The sequence below is a fragment of the Asparagus officinalis genome, chromosome 5 (genome assembly GCF_001876935.1).
Source record: "Asparagus officinalis chromosome 5, Aspof.V1, whole genome shotgun sequence".
Classification (NCBI taxonomy): domain Eukaryota; kingdom Viridiplantae; phylum Streptophyta; class Magnoliopsida; order Asparagales; family Asparagaceae; genus Asparagus; species Asparagus officinalis.
In genome coordinates, this window is record NC_033798.1 from 98,553,620 (window position 1) to 98,567,866 (window position 14,247).

The window sequence follows — 14,247 nt, forward strand, 5'->3', positions numbered from 1 at the left end:
GAGATGGCAGAAAGAAGATGGATCGGCATGCTCGATAGGACGTGTTTTATCAAAATGAGTCTACCCACTTGGCTAAGGACTTTTCCTTGCCACCCTTGGAGGCGGACTTTAATCCTATCAACAAGAGGGGGGAAAGGAGCAGCTTTACGTTGACCTGGGCCAATCGGAACACCAAGGTAAGACATAGGAAAAAGACCACGGATGAAATGAAGAGTGTTGTCAATAACTCTAATGCGCTCACGGGGAGCTTTAGACTTAATGTAGTATCGACATTTGGCTAGGTTTAGTTGTTGACCAGAACTTTGAGAATAAATATCAATGATCTTCAAAATGAGATTAAGGGATTTACGCGCTGCATTGGTAAAAATGATCAGGTCATCCGCAAACAAAAGGTGAGAAGGACAAGTGGCCTTGGTAGTGGAAAACCTCGCGTCAAAAGATATCATGTTCTCAAGACCACGGGAGAGGGATTCCTCAGCTAATATGAAAAGACTGGGGGATAGAGGGTCTCCTTGACGGAGACCCCTAGAACTACTAAAGAAGCCCTTGTATATACCCTGAAAAACGACAGAGAAGTTACAATGGAAAATACAGGCTTTCATGATGTCAATCCAAGCCTCAGAGAAACCAAAGCGAGACAGAACTGACCATAGAAAATCCCATTCAAGGCGGTCTTAAGCTTTGTTCATGTCAAGATTCAGAATAATGTTTGGATGTTTGGATTTTTTATCAAGATCTCTGCATATTTCTTGGGTCAAGCTGATATTGTCTGAAATGTTTCGGCCTTTGACAAAAGCACCTTGATTAGACGATATGATGGTAGGAAGGATCGAGGCTAATCTAGTACATAAAGCCTTGGCAAAAATTTTGTACAAAGAACTACAAAGGCTAATGGGCCGGAAATCATTAAGGGAGTTCATTTGATGTTTTTTAGGAATAAGCACGAGGATAGTGTGGGTAAGGCAAGCCGGAAGTTTTTTGTGAAGAAGAAAATCATTCGCAGCTTCAAGGATAGAATTACCGACGATACTCCATTGGGAAGTGAAGAAAGAAGAGGAGAAACCATCAATTCCAGCAGCACTATAAGATGGAATGGAAGCTCAGAATGAGAGGAGGGGTCCCATTGAGCCTGAAGGGAGGATTCAATACGAAGAATATCGTTTTCAAGATCCTTCTTTTGAGTGAAAATATTGCCAAAAATGGTGGAATTCCATTGTTTAAGGGCATATCGGAGGGACTTGAGTTTCATGCAAATATCAATGATGGGAGGGTGAGACCGAGGACGTTGCCAAATATGGAGGACCTGAGCTTTGAAGGATTCATGACGAGTCCACATTCTCTGAAATCTCCAAAGCCTAGGACCATCATAAGATTGATTATTCCAAGAAAGAATGATAGGAGAGTGATCAGAGAAAGATCTATGGAGAGCATGGGCAGACAGGTTCCCCGAGATCAACAAATCAGAGGATTGGAAGAATCTGTCAAGAGTTTGCCAAGTGCGGGGCCTACTCTCAAAGTTATTGCACCACGTATATTTATGGCCCGATGTGCTGACAGGGGCCATGTGGCAGTCATTGATACAAGCATTGAATTCCTCCATCGCTAGGGGTTGAGGAGGGGCTCCTCCAATACGATCCTCAATGGAAGAAATGGTATTAAAATCCCCTCCCCACAACCAAGGCCCAACATTGATAGAGTTAATGAAACAAAGGTGGTCCCACAATTGACGACGGCGTTGAACAATATGTTTACCATAAATCGCCGAGAGAGAGAAAGAGAAGGAAGGCAAAGACACTGAAATGGAGATGCATTGAGTGTCTATGCGGATAGGCTGGACAAGAATACACGGACGCCACAAAATCCAAAATTTACCCCCAAGGTCTTCATTGGATAACCAGTTTGACGATTCGCAGAAAAAGTGGAATTTCCTAATGAATGTGGTCGAAAGAATGAGTTCAATAATGATGAATAAAAAAGGGTTGTGTTCGGCAATTAATTGTCTACAGAAACCAAAAGTGCTAGGGTTAGCTATCCCTCTGGCATTCCAACATATTAGTTTGAGATTATTCATTTATGATCCGTGGCAGGCTAGGGTTAGCTATCCCTCTGGCATTCCAACATATTAGTTTGAGATTATTCATTTATGATCCGTGGCAGGGTCTTTTCTGGCCCTGAGCTGGACTTTTAGAGGGGTGTCGGGGTGTCTTTTGTTTTTTTGGAGGTTTTATGGTGATTGAGGAGGAGGTCATCAGTGTTATGACCTAGATAGTGGGAGGGATCAACATTTTGTTCTTCACCCTCGGATACAGTTTGGGCAGAAAAATATTGTTTCCTTCTTGGTCCAAAGGAGAGTTTGGTTGAGAGTCCATCGCTATAGAGGATCCTGAGTCCGATTCCACAGGGGAAGAGCTATGGATGTCAGAAGATTGGGGGAGGGCTATAACAAGCGCACTAGTGGAAGAGGGCATAGCCTTACTCGCCACTGTCGATGAAGTAGCAGGGGTATTAGAGACAGGTCCAGAGGTAAGAGAGGTTTGGATGACAACCTCTTTTGGGGTAATGCATGATTGATCAATGGAATCTATTTTACAAGAAACAGACTCGAATAAATCTTGATTAGCATTAACATTAGTTTGTTGATTTTTAAAACGCACTGATTTTCTCTTTTGATTCTTGGAAAGAGCTTTCGAAGGAGAAAGAGGTTGGTTATGACAGGATGATGGATGGGGATTAACATCAGTTGGAATACCATCTGGGGTAGGAACTAAAATTGGTTGATGCGGAATAGGAATAAGCTGATGCTGCTGGTTTTGGGGGGCATGGATCATAACTACAGAGTCCGCTAGCGGGAGGGAGGGGGCAGCCGACGACGTGGGTCCTGAAGCTGATTGGGCTGGAATAGAAGAGGATAGGGGTTTAATGAGGATATTTGGGGGAACAGGAAGAGAGACTGAAAGTGGCTGGTTTTGCCCACTGACATGCTGCCTAGACCCACTACCATTCTGCCGAGAAAGATGAGAACGCTTGGGTGGTTGAGGAACATGGACAGGAGCTAAGGGTTGAGGAATGACAGGGATACTTTTGTGACAAGACACAGATAGATGACCCTGAGAGTAACAATTATTGCAAAATTTTGGGAGTTTTTCATATAAAATCGGTTGATCAAAACCTTCATAAAGGCCAATCCATATAAATTGAGGCGGGGGTTTACAGAGGTCAATTTCAACACAAAGACGGGCTGCACTAGGCCTAGCAAGAGTGGCTGTAGCTAAGTCCAAGCACAAAAAACATCCAATTTTATTTGCAACAGTTCTTAGAAATTCAGGAATAAAACACTGAAGTGGGAGATTCGGAAATGAGATCCAAACAGGGGCGAAACATGAGTCCTCTTTAATATGACAGAGACCGTGCCACCTAAAAAATTTATAGGGGAAAGTAATCAGGGTGGACGATGCTCTAGATAGGACTTTTAGGAGGTCTATTTCATTTTGAAAACGTAGCAGAAAAGCTCTCGATGATAGGGGGCCAATAGAGAAAGGGTGATTAATTCCCCAACTCATAATTTCTTTGTGACCAGCATCAAGAGACGGACGGCTACCCTGAAATTTCATAACCAGCGCATTATCATACAATTTCTCAATTTTAGAAAGCTCTGAATTGACAAAGGAAAAGGAGAGTTTACCATCCTTTGTGCCACTTATGATGTTTGAACCTGTTTCTGGAAGGCGAGCAAAAGATGCCACCTCTTGAGCATGATTTCTGACGAAGCCAGGGCCTCTGGAGTTTTTCGCAGCTTGGGCATATGATAATTGTTGAGGATGGGAAGGAGCTGAAAGTCTCGGCGCGGAGGCTTGGGCATAGGAGCGTCTAGGTAGCTAATTTTACTGCAGGGGGAGGAGCGACAGGGGCAACTCCAAGCGGCTGCTGAGAAGAAAACTGCACAGGATCCACCACTGAAGCAGACGACGGATCGAAAGATGCTGACGGCTGAAGAGAGCTGCTCGATGCAGCGGCTGAGGAATGGGAGAACGGTGCAGGGCCGCTGAAACATGACCTACTGTAGCAGATGGCTCGGCGAAGGACGCTGAACCTGACGCGACCGCGAGAGAAGAAGAAGCGCCGCTAGGGCGGCTGGCCGGCGCAGATGGACCTGGAAGCTCTGAGGACGACGGGAGGGGGAGAAGAGGGGGGAGGGCAAGCGGATTTGGAGCTTCGAATTGAACCAAAACCGCCGGCGGATCAGGCGGCGGAGCCGATAAAAGATGATCGAAGGCCGGAGGGGTCAGATCTGGAACAGGAGCGGCCGGATCTGGAGGAACGAGAGGCGGATCTGAAGAAATTGGGGAAAGATGAACAGTGGACTGGGGTAAAGGGGGTGTGAACAAAGACGAAGGCGGAACGAACGAAGGCTGGGGGTTTTTAAGCGGGCCATCGTGGGGAGCACCATGCCACGTGGCCTGTCGGAGGAGTGGCCTCTGCAGCCGGTCGTGGGAGGGCCGCTGTTACGGGAAAGCGGAAGATGGAGAGAAAACGAGGAGAGAGAAAATAACGGGCAGGGACAGTGGGAATCTCGGTGGGGACAGTGGGAATCTTTTTTTTTAACAGAAAACTAAAATTCATTAATTTAGAAAAAGGTTACATTGGTTCGCCTCTCCTTATGAGAGCGATAGGATCAGAGGTGAGAAAACAGACCTCACCCTTACAAGCAACTACTGCAACATGGATTATAACCAAAATTGTGAGCTTATAATGTGGCTCCTGAACAAAATGCAACATACCAAAATTACACTATATTCAGTCTACTCTGCCACATCAAGACTTCCTGAAACCAACTCAACATACTTAAAAGCCAAGTTGATCCACGGGTGCAGAAATAGAATCCCCATAGATGCAGTCAATGAACCAGAATCCCTGCATTGAATGAGCCGGCCATCCAGTAACTAAAATAAGCAACGGATAAACACTGCTATAGTGATTCATATATGGGAGAAGCCATTTGCATCAGCAGTATATAGGTCCCGCTACAGTGAAGACCAGAGAGCCTAAAAGTCACTTCCAGCCTCCATTCCAAACGAAATTTCAGCATCAGCGTAGCACCAAAACTTCCAACAAAATCCAAAAAACTATGGTAACCAAAATTTCCAGCAGATGACTTCTTCCATAACCGAAAGGGCCAATACCAAGGATAAAACCATAGGGATCCTGAAACGGGCCAATCAAAACGCAAACAAGGAAGTGTAAACATAGATTTGCACCTAGACAGCATGTAAGAAAACATGAAGGTCACCGCTGCTATCATCTATGAATTGATGAAGACCCTTTTCAGGCCCTGAGCTGGACTTTGAAGGACCATCAGGGTGCCTCTTGTTCCTTTTGGAATTTTTGGGCCGCTGGTAGAATGCGTCATCTGAGATATGGCCCTGGAGGGAGATAGGTTCCACATTGAGCTCCTCTCCCTTAGAAACATAGGACTGTGGGGGATTTTCATCTTCATGAGCACTCGCCATGGAATAGTTGGGAAGGAAATCAGTTTCTACAGAGGCCCCAGAGTCCGACTCCATAGGAAAATAGGAAGGATCGGGGGGGTTCTTCATAGGCATTTGAGGTACCCTCATGAGGAGAAAGGCGAGCTTTGTTAAATTGATCTATATGTCGATTAACAACATCCCATAAGTCCTGGTTTGCTTGGATATTAGACTGTTGTGGCTTGAAACGAACCAATTTCTGATGCTTAGAGTGTGCTTTCAAAGAAGGGGGAGGGGGTTGTTGAAGCGAAGGTTGATGCAGAGGGTTCGCGGCTGCTGGAGGTACTACAGCGACAATAGATCGAACAGGAGTGGAGCGCGGTCGGGGCATAAGTTTTATGGCTGGAAAACGGATATGGGGAGGGGTTGATTTCTGGGCGCTGGGGGGACTGCACCAGCAGAGCACGGAGAGGAGAAAGACTTGGTGTTGGATGGAAGTGATGAGGGGGCTACTGCGGCATCACATCAGAGCTGGAAGGAGCTGGCAGATGCAGGTTGTTAAACATTGCCTTATGTTGCATTGATGGGACTAGATCCGAAGGGGAGAAAGGTGCAGCTTGGGCGGACAGAGACTGTGTCGGGGAGGGGGCTGATCCGAAGGGGAGAAAGGTGCAGCTTGGGCGGACAGAGACTGTGTCGGGGAGGGGGCTGCATCAGGGGCAGATGCTGGACTTGCATTGCTGACTTGCTGGGCCTCGGACGATGGAGAGGGGGCAGAAGATGGAGGCGAGTCAGAGGCGTAGGGGGGTCTGTAGCAGCAGATAAAGGAGAGGGAGAGTTGTTGGCCTTGGCGTTGGATGGAGCTGGTGGTAGGGGCGGATGCAGCGCCTCAGCGTTGCTGGACTGCAGGGTCGGTTGAGGTTTGGAGCATTCAGCATTAGAGTGCCCCTGCATATGGCATCCCATACAAAATTTGGGCAGTCTCTCATATACAATCGGTTGTCTATGACCTTCAAACAAATCAATCAACACGCATTGCGGCCTCGCCTTCCTCAGATCAAGTTCAATACAAATCCTCGCTGTGCTAGGACGAGCCAGCGTAGCCGTGGCTTTATCCAAGCATAGGAATCTGCCGATCCTGTTCGCTATCGATTCCAAGAATTCAGGGGCAAAGCATTGTAGTGGGAGCCCCGGCAAAGAAATCCATACCGGCACCATAACCGAATCTTCATTTTTATGACAGCGGCTATGCCATCTAAAAATTTTGTATGGGAATGTAATAAGAGTTGAGGATGGCCTGGTAAGAATTTTCAGGAGGTCCCTTTCATCCTGAAAGCGGAGCAGAAATGATCTCGAAGTGAGAGGGCCGATGGAGAACGGACTCTCAAGGCCCCAACAGGAGATTTCTTTGTGGCTAGCAGCGAGCGAAGGATTCCCCCCATGGAATTTCATGACCAGGGCCTTAGCATACAGACCCTCAACTTTGTGCATATCCGCTTGGGCATAGGATTTGGGATGAAGAGGATTGGCTTGGGCATTTCTTCGATCAGGTGGAGAGTGGTGCTGGGGAACTGTAGGTTGGGCCAGAAGAGGAGCATCAACATGATGAGGGTGCTTGGGGAGACTGCTGGACAGCGGAGGGAAGGCTGAAGAAGGCGGAGCAGCTGACTCCGGCGACACTGCAGACAGCGGCTCTATAGCAGATGAAACTGAGGCATTTTGTCGAACAGGTTCAGAGCGAGACTGAAGATGTGCAGGTTTGGCAGGAAGGGGAGCATCCGAAGGAGGAGAGAGCCGACTGGAGGGTAGTGAAGGGACAATGGGAATCTCTTTTTTTTAACCAAAGTAAAAACTAACATTAATGAAGAGAAAAATACACGAGGTCGCCTCTCATAATGAGAGCGTACAGTTCATAAGTGAGACATTCCTCACTCTTACAAAAGGTCTAGTAAAAGACTAAAATAGAACTAATTTGATGAAAGTGGGAATCTCTTTTTTTTACAAAAAACAATAACAGGAGTCTGTTTTAAGGCCTACACATCAACAAAATACATATGGAAAGTAAAGTGAGAACCACTCCAGCTTCAAGAACAAACATCTCAGGAGACAGCAGCAGCGCTAGAAACTCGCCACAGCCAGCAACCAATTGGGATCAATCTTCGAAAAAGATAGGAAAACTCATGATGTTGCTACAGTAAATGCTGTTGCTACAGTAAATTGGAATACAAGAACACGCCCAGATCCTCCAAGCGCCTGGACCAGCATCACTTCCGCAGCCGCAAATCCAAATGAACCAAGAACACGCCCAGATCCTCCAAGCGCCTGGACCAGCATCACTTCCGCAGCCGCAAATCCAAATGAACACAGAAACCAAGCTGGCCAAAAACAAAAAACAAAAGAAAACCAGACAGCGCCAGAAAATCGAAGGGAAGAAAACAAGATTTAAAAGATTACATACCTGATAGATGGGACCCCTCAATCTCAGATAAAACCGATCCTCCTCACTTGAAGATCACAAAAAGAACAAGGCGACAGAAATCCCATAGGAACCACTGGCTAGGGAAGCTCCTGAATAGCATTCCAAGCCAGCACCCAACAAACCAAAACAAAAGTTAAAGTTTATTTTGCACATTAGCGGCTTCTGACATAAGAAAAACCCATCTTGTCGCGCCACAAAAGGTGCTGAATGTGCCTAGGAAGAAGAGCAGCATCAAAGAACTTGGTAATTTGGGTGAGATCGTGGCCTAGTTTAGATAGAGCATCTGCAACAAAGTTAGATTCTCGCATACAATGTAAAACATGTATATTACGCAAATTAAAATTCATGGACTTCCACTTGTTGTGCAATTGCCAGATAGGGCATGCTTGACCAATGCTCTTGACTAAGGAAACGGAGTCAGAATAGGCTGTGGTAGGTTGTAAGTTCATCTGATTGATCAGATCAGCCCCAACTTCTAGAGCATTTACTTCACTATTAAAACCAGTTCCCTCCCCCGAAGGGCCGGCAAAAGCACAAATCAAATTTCCCAAGTGGTTACGAATAACCCCCCCAATCGCCGTTTGATTATCGCGGCAAGATCCATCCGTGTTTAGGGCATATGAATTCTGCCGTGGGGGGGTCCAAGCATGCAAGGAAATTCGTTTGGCTTTTGGGCTTTTGGGGGTGATGCCTATAGATTGCAGCGAGTCAATCCCATATTTGCACGAGTGCATAGAAGGAAAAACAATAGCATCCAAATGTTGAAGAGTGTCGATTATAACCATTCTCGCATGCATATGGTCCTTCTTCATACCACCATAAATAGAATTGTTTCTGTAACTCCATATTTGTCTACAAATAGCAATGCACGCAAGCCTACCCATTATGGAGAAGTGAGATTTACCTTTACAGATGCGAAACCACCATTTCATGCGCGTGGTTATCGACTGAGCAGGGAGATAAGGAACAGCAAAAATGATGCTGAAGTAGGTCCATAGAGATTGGGCAAGATCACTATCAACAAAAAGATGTTCAATAGACTCAGATTTGTGGTTAAGGCAGCAAACACATTTTGAGGCCAAAGCAATGCCATTTTGTTGAGCTTTCATGTCCACATGGAGGATATTATGAAATATCTTCCAACAAACTAATTTAGCCGAAAATGGGGTGACAGTGGACCATATGTCAGCGAGAATGGGAATAGTAGGATAATGCCCACGAATAGATTCCCACGCCGATTTAACCGTGAAGGAACCAGATTTTTCAGGGGCCCAATGCCTAATATCATCATCCTCCGACAGCCTAGGGGCATGGTCGTATAAAGCCTGCACAACATCAGTCCCAAGTGTAGGAATAAGGTTGACAAAACACCAATTACCTTCATGACAAAAATCCCTAAGTTTCAGGTGGATATCCTCATAAGGACTGAGGCGATCCAAAAGAAACTCCGGGTGCCATCTGTCATACCAAAAAGATACATTACCCTTACCAATAGTCCATCCACACAAATGCGAGAAAACCTGTTTAATAGCAAGAATTTTCTTCCATTCCGGGGAGCATCTAATAGGGCCATTCCATTCAATAGGGGAGAGTGGGATGGAGTATTTTTCATGCATGAAAGCAGCCCAGATGGAAGAATTATTACATATATTCCAGCAGTGTTTAAGACGAAGCGCACTGTTCACATCAGTTAATTTGCGAATCCCAAGCCCCCTTCGGACATAGGACGACAAAGTTTATGCCAAGAAACCCAATGTTTTTTGTGACCAAACTCCGAGGATCCCCAGAAAAAATTAGCAAACAGACTTTCAATTTTAGAGAGAACGGATTTAGGGATAGAGATGGCAGAAAGAAGATGGATCGGCATGCTCGATAGAACGTGTTTTATCAAAATGAGTCTACCCGCTTGGCTAAGGAGTTTTCCTTGCCACCCTTGGAGGCGGACTTTAATCCTATCAACAAGAGGGAGGAAAGGAGCAGCTTTACGTTGACCTGGGCCAATCGGAACTCCAAGGTAAGTCATTGGAAAAAGGCCACGGATGAAATGAAGAGTGTTGTCAATAACTCTAATGCGCTCACGGGGAGCTTTAGATTTTATGTAGTATCGACATTTGGCTAGGTTTAGTTGTTGACCAGAGCTTTGAGAATAAATATCAATGATCTTCAAAATGAGATTAAGGGATTTGCGGGCAGCATTGGTAAAAATGATCAGATCATCCGCAAACAAAAGGTGAGTGGGACACGTGGCCTTGGTAGTGGAAAACCTCGCGTCAAAAGATATCATGTTCTCAAGACCACGGGAGAGGGCTTCCTCAGCTAAGATGAAAAGACTGGGGGATAGGGGGTCTCCTTGACAGAGGCCCCTAGAACTACTAAAGAAACCTTTGTATATACCCTAAAAAACAACAGAGAAATTACAATGGCAAATACAAGCTTTCATGATGTCAATCCAAGCCTCAGAGAAACCAAATTGAGACAGAACCGACCATAGAAAATCCCATTCAAGGCGGTCATAAGCTTTGTTCATGTCCAGATTCAGAATAATGCTTGGATGTTTGGATTTTTTATCAAGATCTCTGCATATTTCTTGGGTCAAGCCGATATTGTCTGTAATGTTCCGGCCTTTGACAAAAGCACCTTGATTAGACGATATGATGGTAGGAAGGATCGTGGCTAATCTAGCACATAAAGCCTTAGCAAAATTTTTGTACAAAGAAGTACAAAGGCTAATGGGCCGGAAATCATTAAGGGAGTTCATTTGTTGTTTTTTAGGAATAAGCACGAGGATAGTGTGGGTAAGGCTAGCCGGAAGTTTTTTGTGAAGAAGAAAATTTAGGAATAAGCACGAGGATAGTGTGGGTAAGGCTAGCCGGAAGTTTTTTGTGAAGAAGAAAATCATTCGCAGCTTCAAGGATAGAATTACCGACGATAATCATTCGCAGCTTCAAGGATAGAATTACCGACGATACTCCATTGGGAAGTGAAGAAAGAAGAGGAGAATCCATCAATTCCAGCAGCGCTATCAGCTGGAATGGAGGCGGCAGCACTAGCTAATTCGTCGATGGAAAAAGGAGCAGTGAGGAAAGCATTAGTGTCATCCTGAATCGAAGGTGGAATCAGGCTCAACAATTCTTCTCGCACACAATGAGGCTCAGAGGACAGGAGGTTTGATAGATGGTTAATAACCGCCTGATGAATAGCAGCGGGACCATGGAAAGAATCCCCATTCAGACCCTTAAGAGAAGAGAGCTGAAACAGACTCTTATTACTCCGAACCATACCATGGAAAAATTTGGAATTAGAGTCCCCTTCCTTAAGCCATCTAATACGCGATTTTTGTTTCCAGAAAATTTCCTCCCGGATAACAATTTCGTGCCATTTAGCTTTGAAAGACTGCAGCTCAGAATGAGAGGAGGGGTCCCATTGAGCCTGAAGGGAGGATTCAATGCGAAGAATGTCGTTTTCAAGATCCTTCTTTTGAGTGAAGATATTGCCAAAAATGGTGGAATTCCATTGTTTAAGGGCATATCGGAGGGACTTGAGTTTCATGCAAATATCAATGATGGGAGGATGAGACCGAGGATGCTGCCAAATATGGAGAACCTGAGCTTTGAAAGATTCATGACGAGTCCACATTCTCTGAAATCTCCAAAGCCTAGGACCATCATAAGATTGATTACTCCAAGAAAGAATGATAGGAGAGTGATCAGAGAAAGATTTATGGAGAGCATGGGCAGACAGGTTCCCCGAGATCAACAGATCCGAGGATTGGAAGAATCTGTCAAGAGTTTGCCAAGTGCGTGGCCTACTCTCAAAGTTATTGCACCACGTATATTTATGGCCCGATGTGCTGACAGGGGCCATGTGGCAGTCATTGATACAAGCATTGAATTCTTCCATAGCTAGGGGTTGAGGAGGGGCACCTCCAAGCCATGTGGCAGTCATTGATACAAGCATTGAATTCTTCCATAGCTAGGGGTTGAGGAGGGGCACCTCCAATACGATCCTCAATGGAAGAAATGGTATTGAAATCCCCTCCCCACAACCAAGGACCGACATTGATAGAGTTAATGGAACGAAGGTGGTCCCACAATTGACGACGGCGTTGAACAGTATGTTTACCATAAATCGCCGAGAAAAAGAAAGAGAAGGAAGGCAGAGACACTGAAATGAAGATGCATTGAGTGTCTACGCGGATAGACTGGACAAGAATACTCGGACACCACAGAATCCAAATTTTACCCCCAAGGTCTTCATTGGATAACCAGTTTGACGATTCGCAAAAGAAGTGGAATTTCCTAATGAACGTGGTTGAAACAATGGGTTCAATAATGATGAATAAAAAAGGTTTGTGTTTGGCAATTAATTGCCTACAGAAACCAAAAGTGCCAGGGTTTGCTATCCCTCTGGCATTCCAACAAACGATTTTGTGATTATTCATTAATGATCCGTGACAAGGTTTCTGGCCCTGAGCTGGACTTTCAGAGGGGCGTTGGGGTGTCTTTTGTTTTTTTAGAAGACTTTCGGTGATTTTGGAGGAGGTCATTAGTGTTATGACCTAGAGAGTGGGAGGGCTCAACATTTTGTTCTTCACCCTCGGAGACAGTTTGGGCAGAAAACATATTGTTTCCTTCTTGATCCAAAGGAGAGTTTGGTTGAGAGTCCATCGCTATAGAGGATCCTGAGTCCAATTCCACAGGGGAAGAGATATGGATATCAGAAGATTGGGGGAGGGCTATCACAATCGCACTAGTGGAAGAGGACATGGCCTTACTCGCCACTGTCGATGAAATAACAGGGGTATTCGGGACAGGTCCAGAGGTAAGAGAGGTTTGGATGACAACCTCTTTTGGGGTAATGCAGGATTGATCAATGGAATTTATTTTATGAGAAACAGACTCAAAGAATTCTTGATTAGCACTGACATTAGTTTGTTGATTTTTAAAACTCACTGATTTTCTCTTTTGATTCTTAAGAAGAGCTTTCGAAGGAGAAAGGGGTTGGTTATGACAGATGGATGGTTGGGAATTTTCATTAGCTTGAATACCATCCGGGGATGGAACTAAAAGAGGTTGATGCGGCTCAGGAATAAACTGATGCTGCTGGTTTTGGGGGGCATGGATCGTATCAACAGGGAAAAGTAGTGGGATGGAGGGGGTAGCCGACGACGATGGCCCTAAAGATGATTTCGCTGGAATAGAAGCGGATGGGGGTTTAACGAGGATATTTGGGGGAAAAGGAAGAGAGGCTGAAAGAGGCGGGTTCTGCCCACTGACATGCTGCCTAGACCCACTAACATTCTGCCGAAAATGATGAGGACGCTTGGGAGGATGAGGAACATGGACAGAAGCTAAGGGTTGAGGAATAACAGGGATACTTTTGTGACAAGACACAGATAGATGACCCTGAGAGTGACAGCTATTGCAAAATTTTGGGAGTTTTTCATATAAAATCTGTTGATCACAACCTTCATAAAGACCAATCCATATAGATTGAGGCGGGGGTTTACGGAGTTCAATTTCAACACAAACACAGGCGGCACTAGGCCTAGCAAGAGTGGCTGTGGCTAAGTCCAAGCACAAAAAACGACCAATTTTATTTGCTACAGTTCTTAAAAATTCAGGAATAAAACACTAAAGGGGGAGATTCGGAAAAGAGATCCAAACAGGGGCGAAACATGAGTCCTCTTTTATATGGCAGAGACCGTGCCACCTAAAAATTTTATAGGGGAAAGTAATCAGGGTGGACGACGATCTAGATAGGACTTTAAGGAGGTCTATTTCATTTTGAAAACGTAGCAGAAAATCTCTCGATGATAGGGGGCCAATAGAGAAAGGGTGATCCCCAACTCATAATTTCTTTGTGACCAGACTCAAGAGACGGACGGCCACCCAGAAATTTCATAACAAGTGCATTATCATACAATTTCTCAATTTTTGAAAGCTCGGAATTGACAAAGGAGAACAAGAATTTACCATCCTTGGTGCCACTGATAATATTCGAACCTGTATCTGGAAGGCGAGCAAAGGCTTGAACCTGTTGAGCATGATTTCTCACGAAGCCAGGACCTCTGGAGTTTTTGGCAGCTTGAGCATATGACAATTGTTGAGGAGCAGCAGACCTTGAGAGCCTCGACGCGGAGTTTTGAGCAGAGGAGCGGTTAGGTTGAGCGACAGTAGCAACTACAACCTGCTGCAGCTGCACTGGAGCTAAAATAGAGGCAGATGATGGCGCGGTGGAGAGGATAGGCGCTGTAGTTGAGGGGAGAGTTGTGATAGCCGACCCTGAAGCTTGCTTTGGGAG

General features: G+C 45.3%; 2 protein-coding genes across 3 annotated transcripts; both read right to left on the reverse strand.

Moving 5' to 3' along the window:
• Nucleotides 7,775–9,607, reverse strand: LOC109840339. Of its 2 annotated transcripts, none has more exons than XM_020408944.1 (2): nucleotides 8,849–9,607; nucleotides 7,775–8,209 (listed from the first exon to the last, which is right to left on the reverse strand). In XM_020408944.1, exons 1-2 carry the CDS (start codon nucleotides 9,558–9,560, stop codon nucleotides 8,097–8,099), a joined length of 825 nt encoding a protein of 274 aa, XP_020264533.1. In that variant the 5' UTR covers nucleotides 9,561–9,607; the 3' UTR covers nucleotides 7,775–8,096. The 2 variants fall into 2 exon arrangements, with proteins under 2 accessions (XP_020264533.1, XP_020264532.1); XM_020408943.1 differs by having other exon boundaries at nucleotides 7,775–8,227.
• On the reverse strand, nucleotides 11,799–13,991 carry LOC109842237. Its single transcript, XM_020411138.1, has 3 exons — nucleotides 13,920–13,991; nucleotides 11,938–13,577; nucleotides 11,799–11,867 (listed from the first exon to the last, which is right to left on the reverse strand). The coding sequence occupies exons 1-2, from the start codon at nucleotides 13,989–13,991 to the stop codon at nucleotides 12,426–12,428; spliced, it is 1,224 nt and encodes a 407-aa protein (XP_020266727.1). The 3' UTR covers nucleotides 11,799–11,867; nucleotides 11,938–12,425.

Excerpts from the sequence above, each read along its gene's own strand:
- LOC109842237 (XM_020411138.1), bottom strand. The coding sequence starts at position 13,991 with ATGCTCAACAGGTTCAAGCCTTTGCTCGCCTTCCAGATACAGGTTCGA. Across the intron at positions 13,578-13,919 it reads TATCAGTGGCACCAAGGATG|TGTTTTATTCCTGAATTTTT; the intron begins GTAAATTCTTGT and ends CTCCCCCTTTAG.
- LOC109840339 (XM_020408943.1), bottom strand. The coding sequence starts at position 9,560 with ATGCATGAAAAATACTCCATCCCACTCTCCCCTATTGAATGGAATGGC. Across the intron at positions 8,228-8,848 it reads GTGGTTTCGCATCTGTAAAG|ATGCTCTATCTAAACTAGGC; the intron begins GTAAATCTCACT and ends ACTTTGTTGCAG.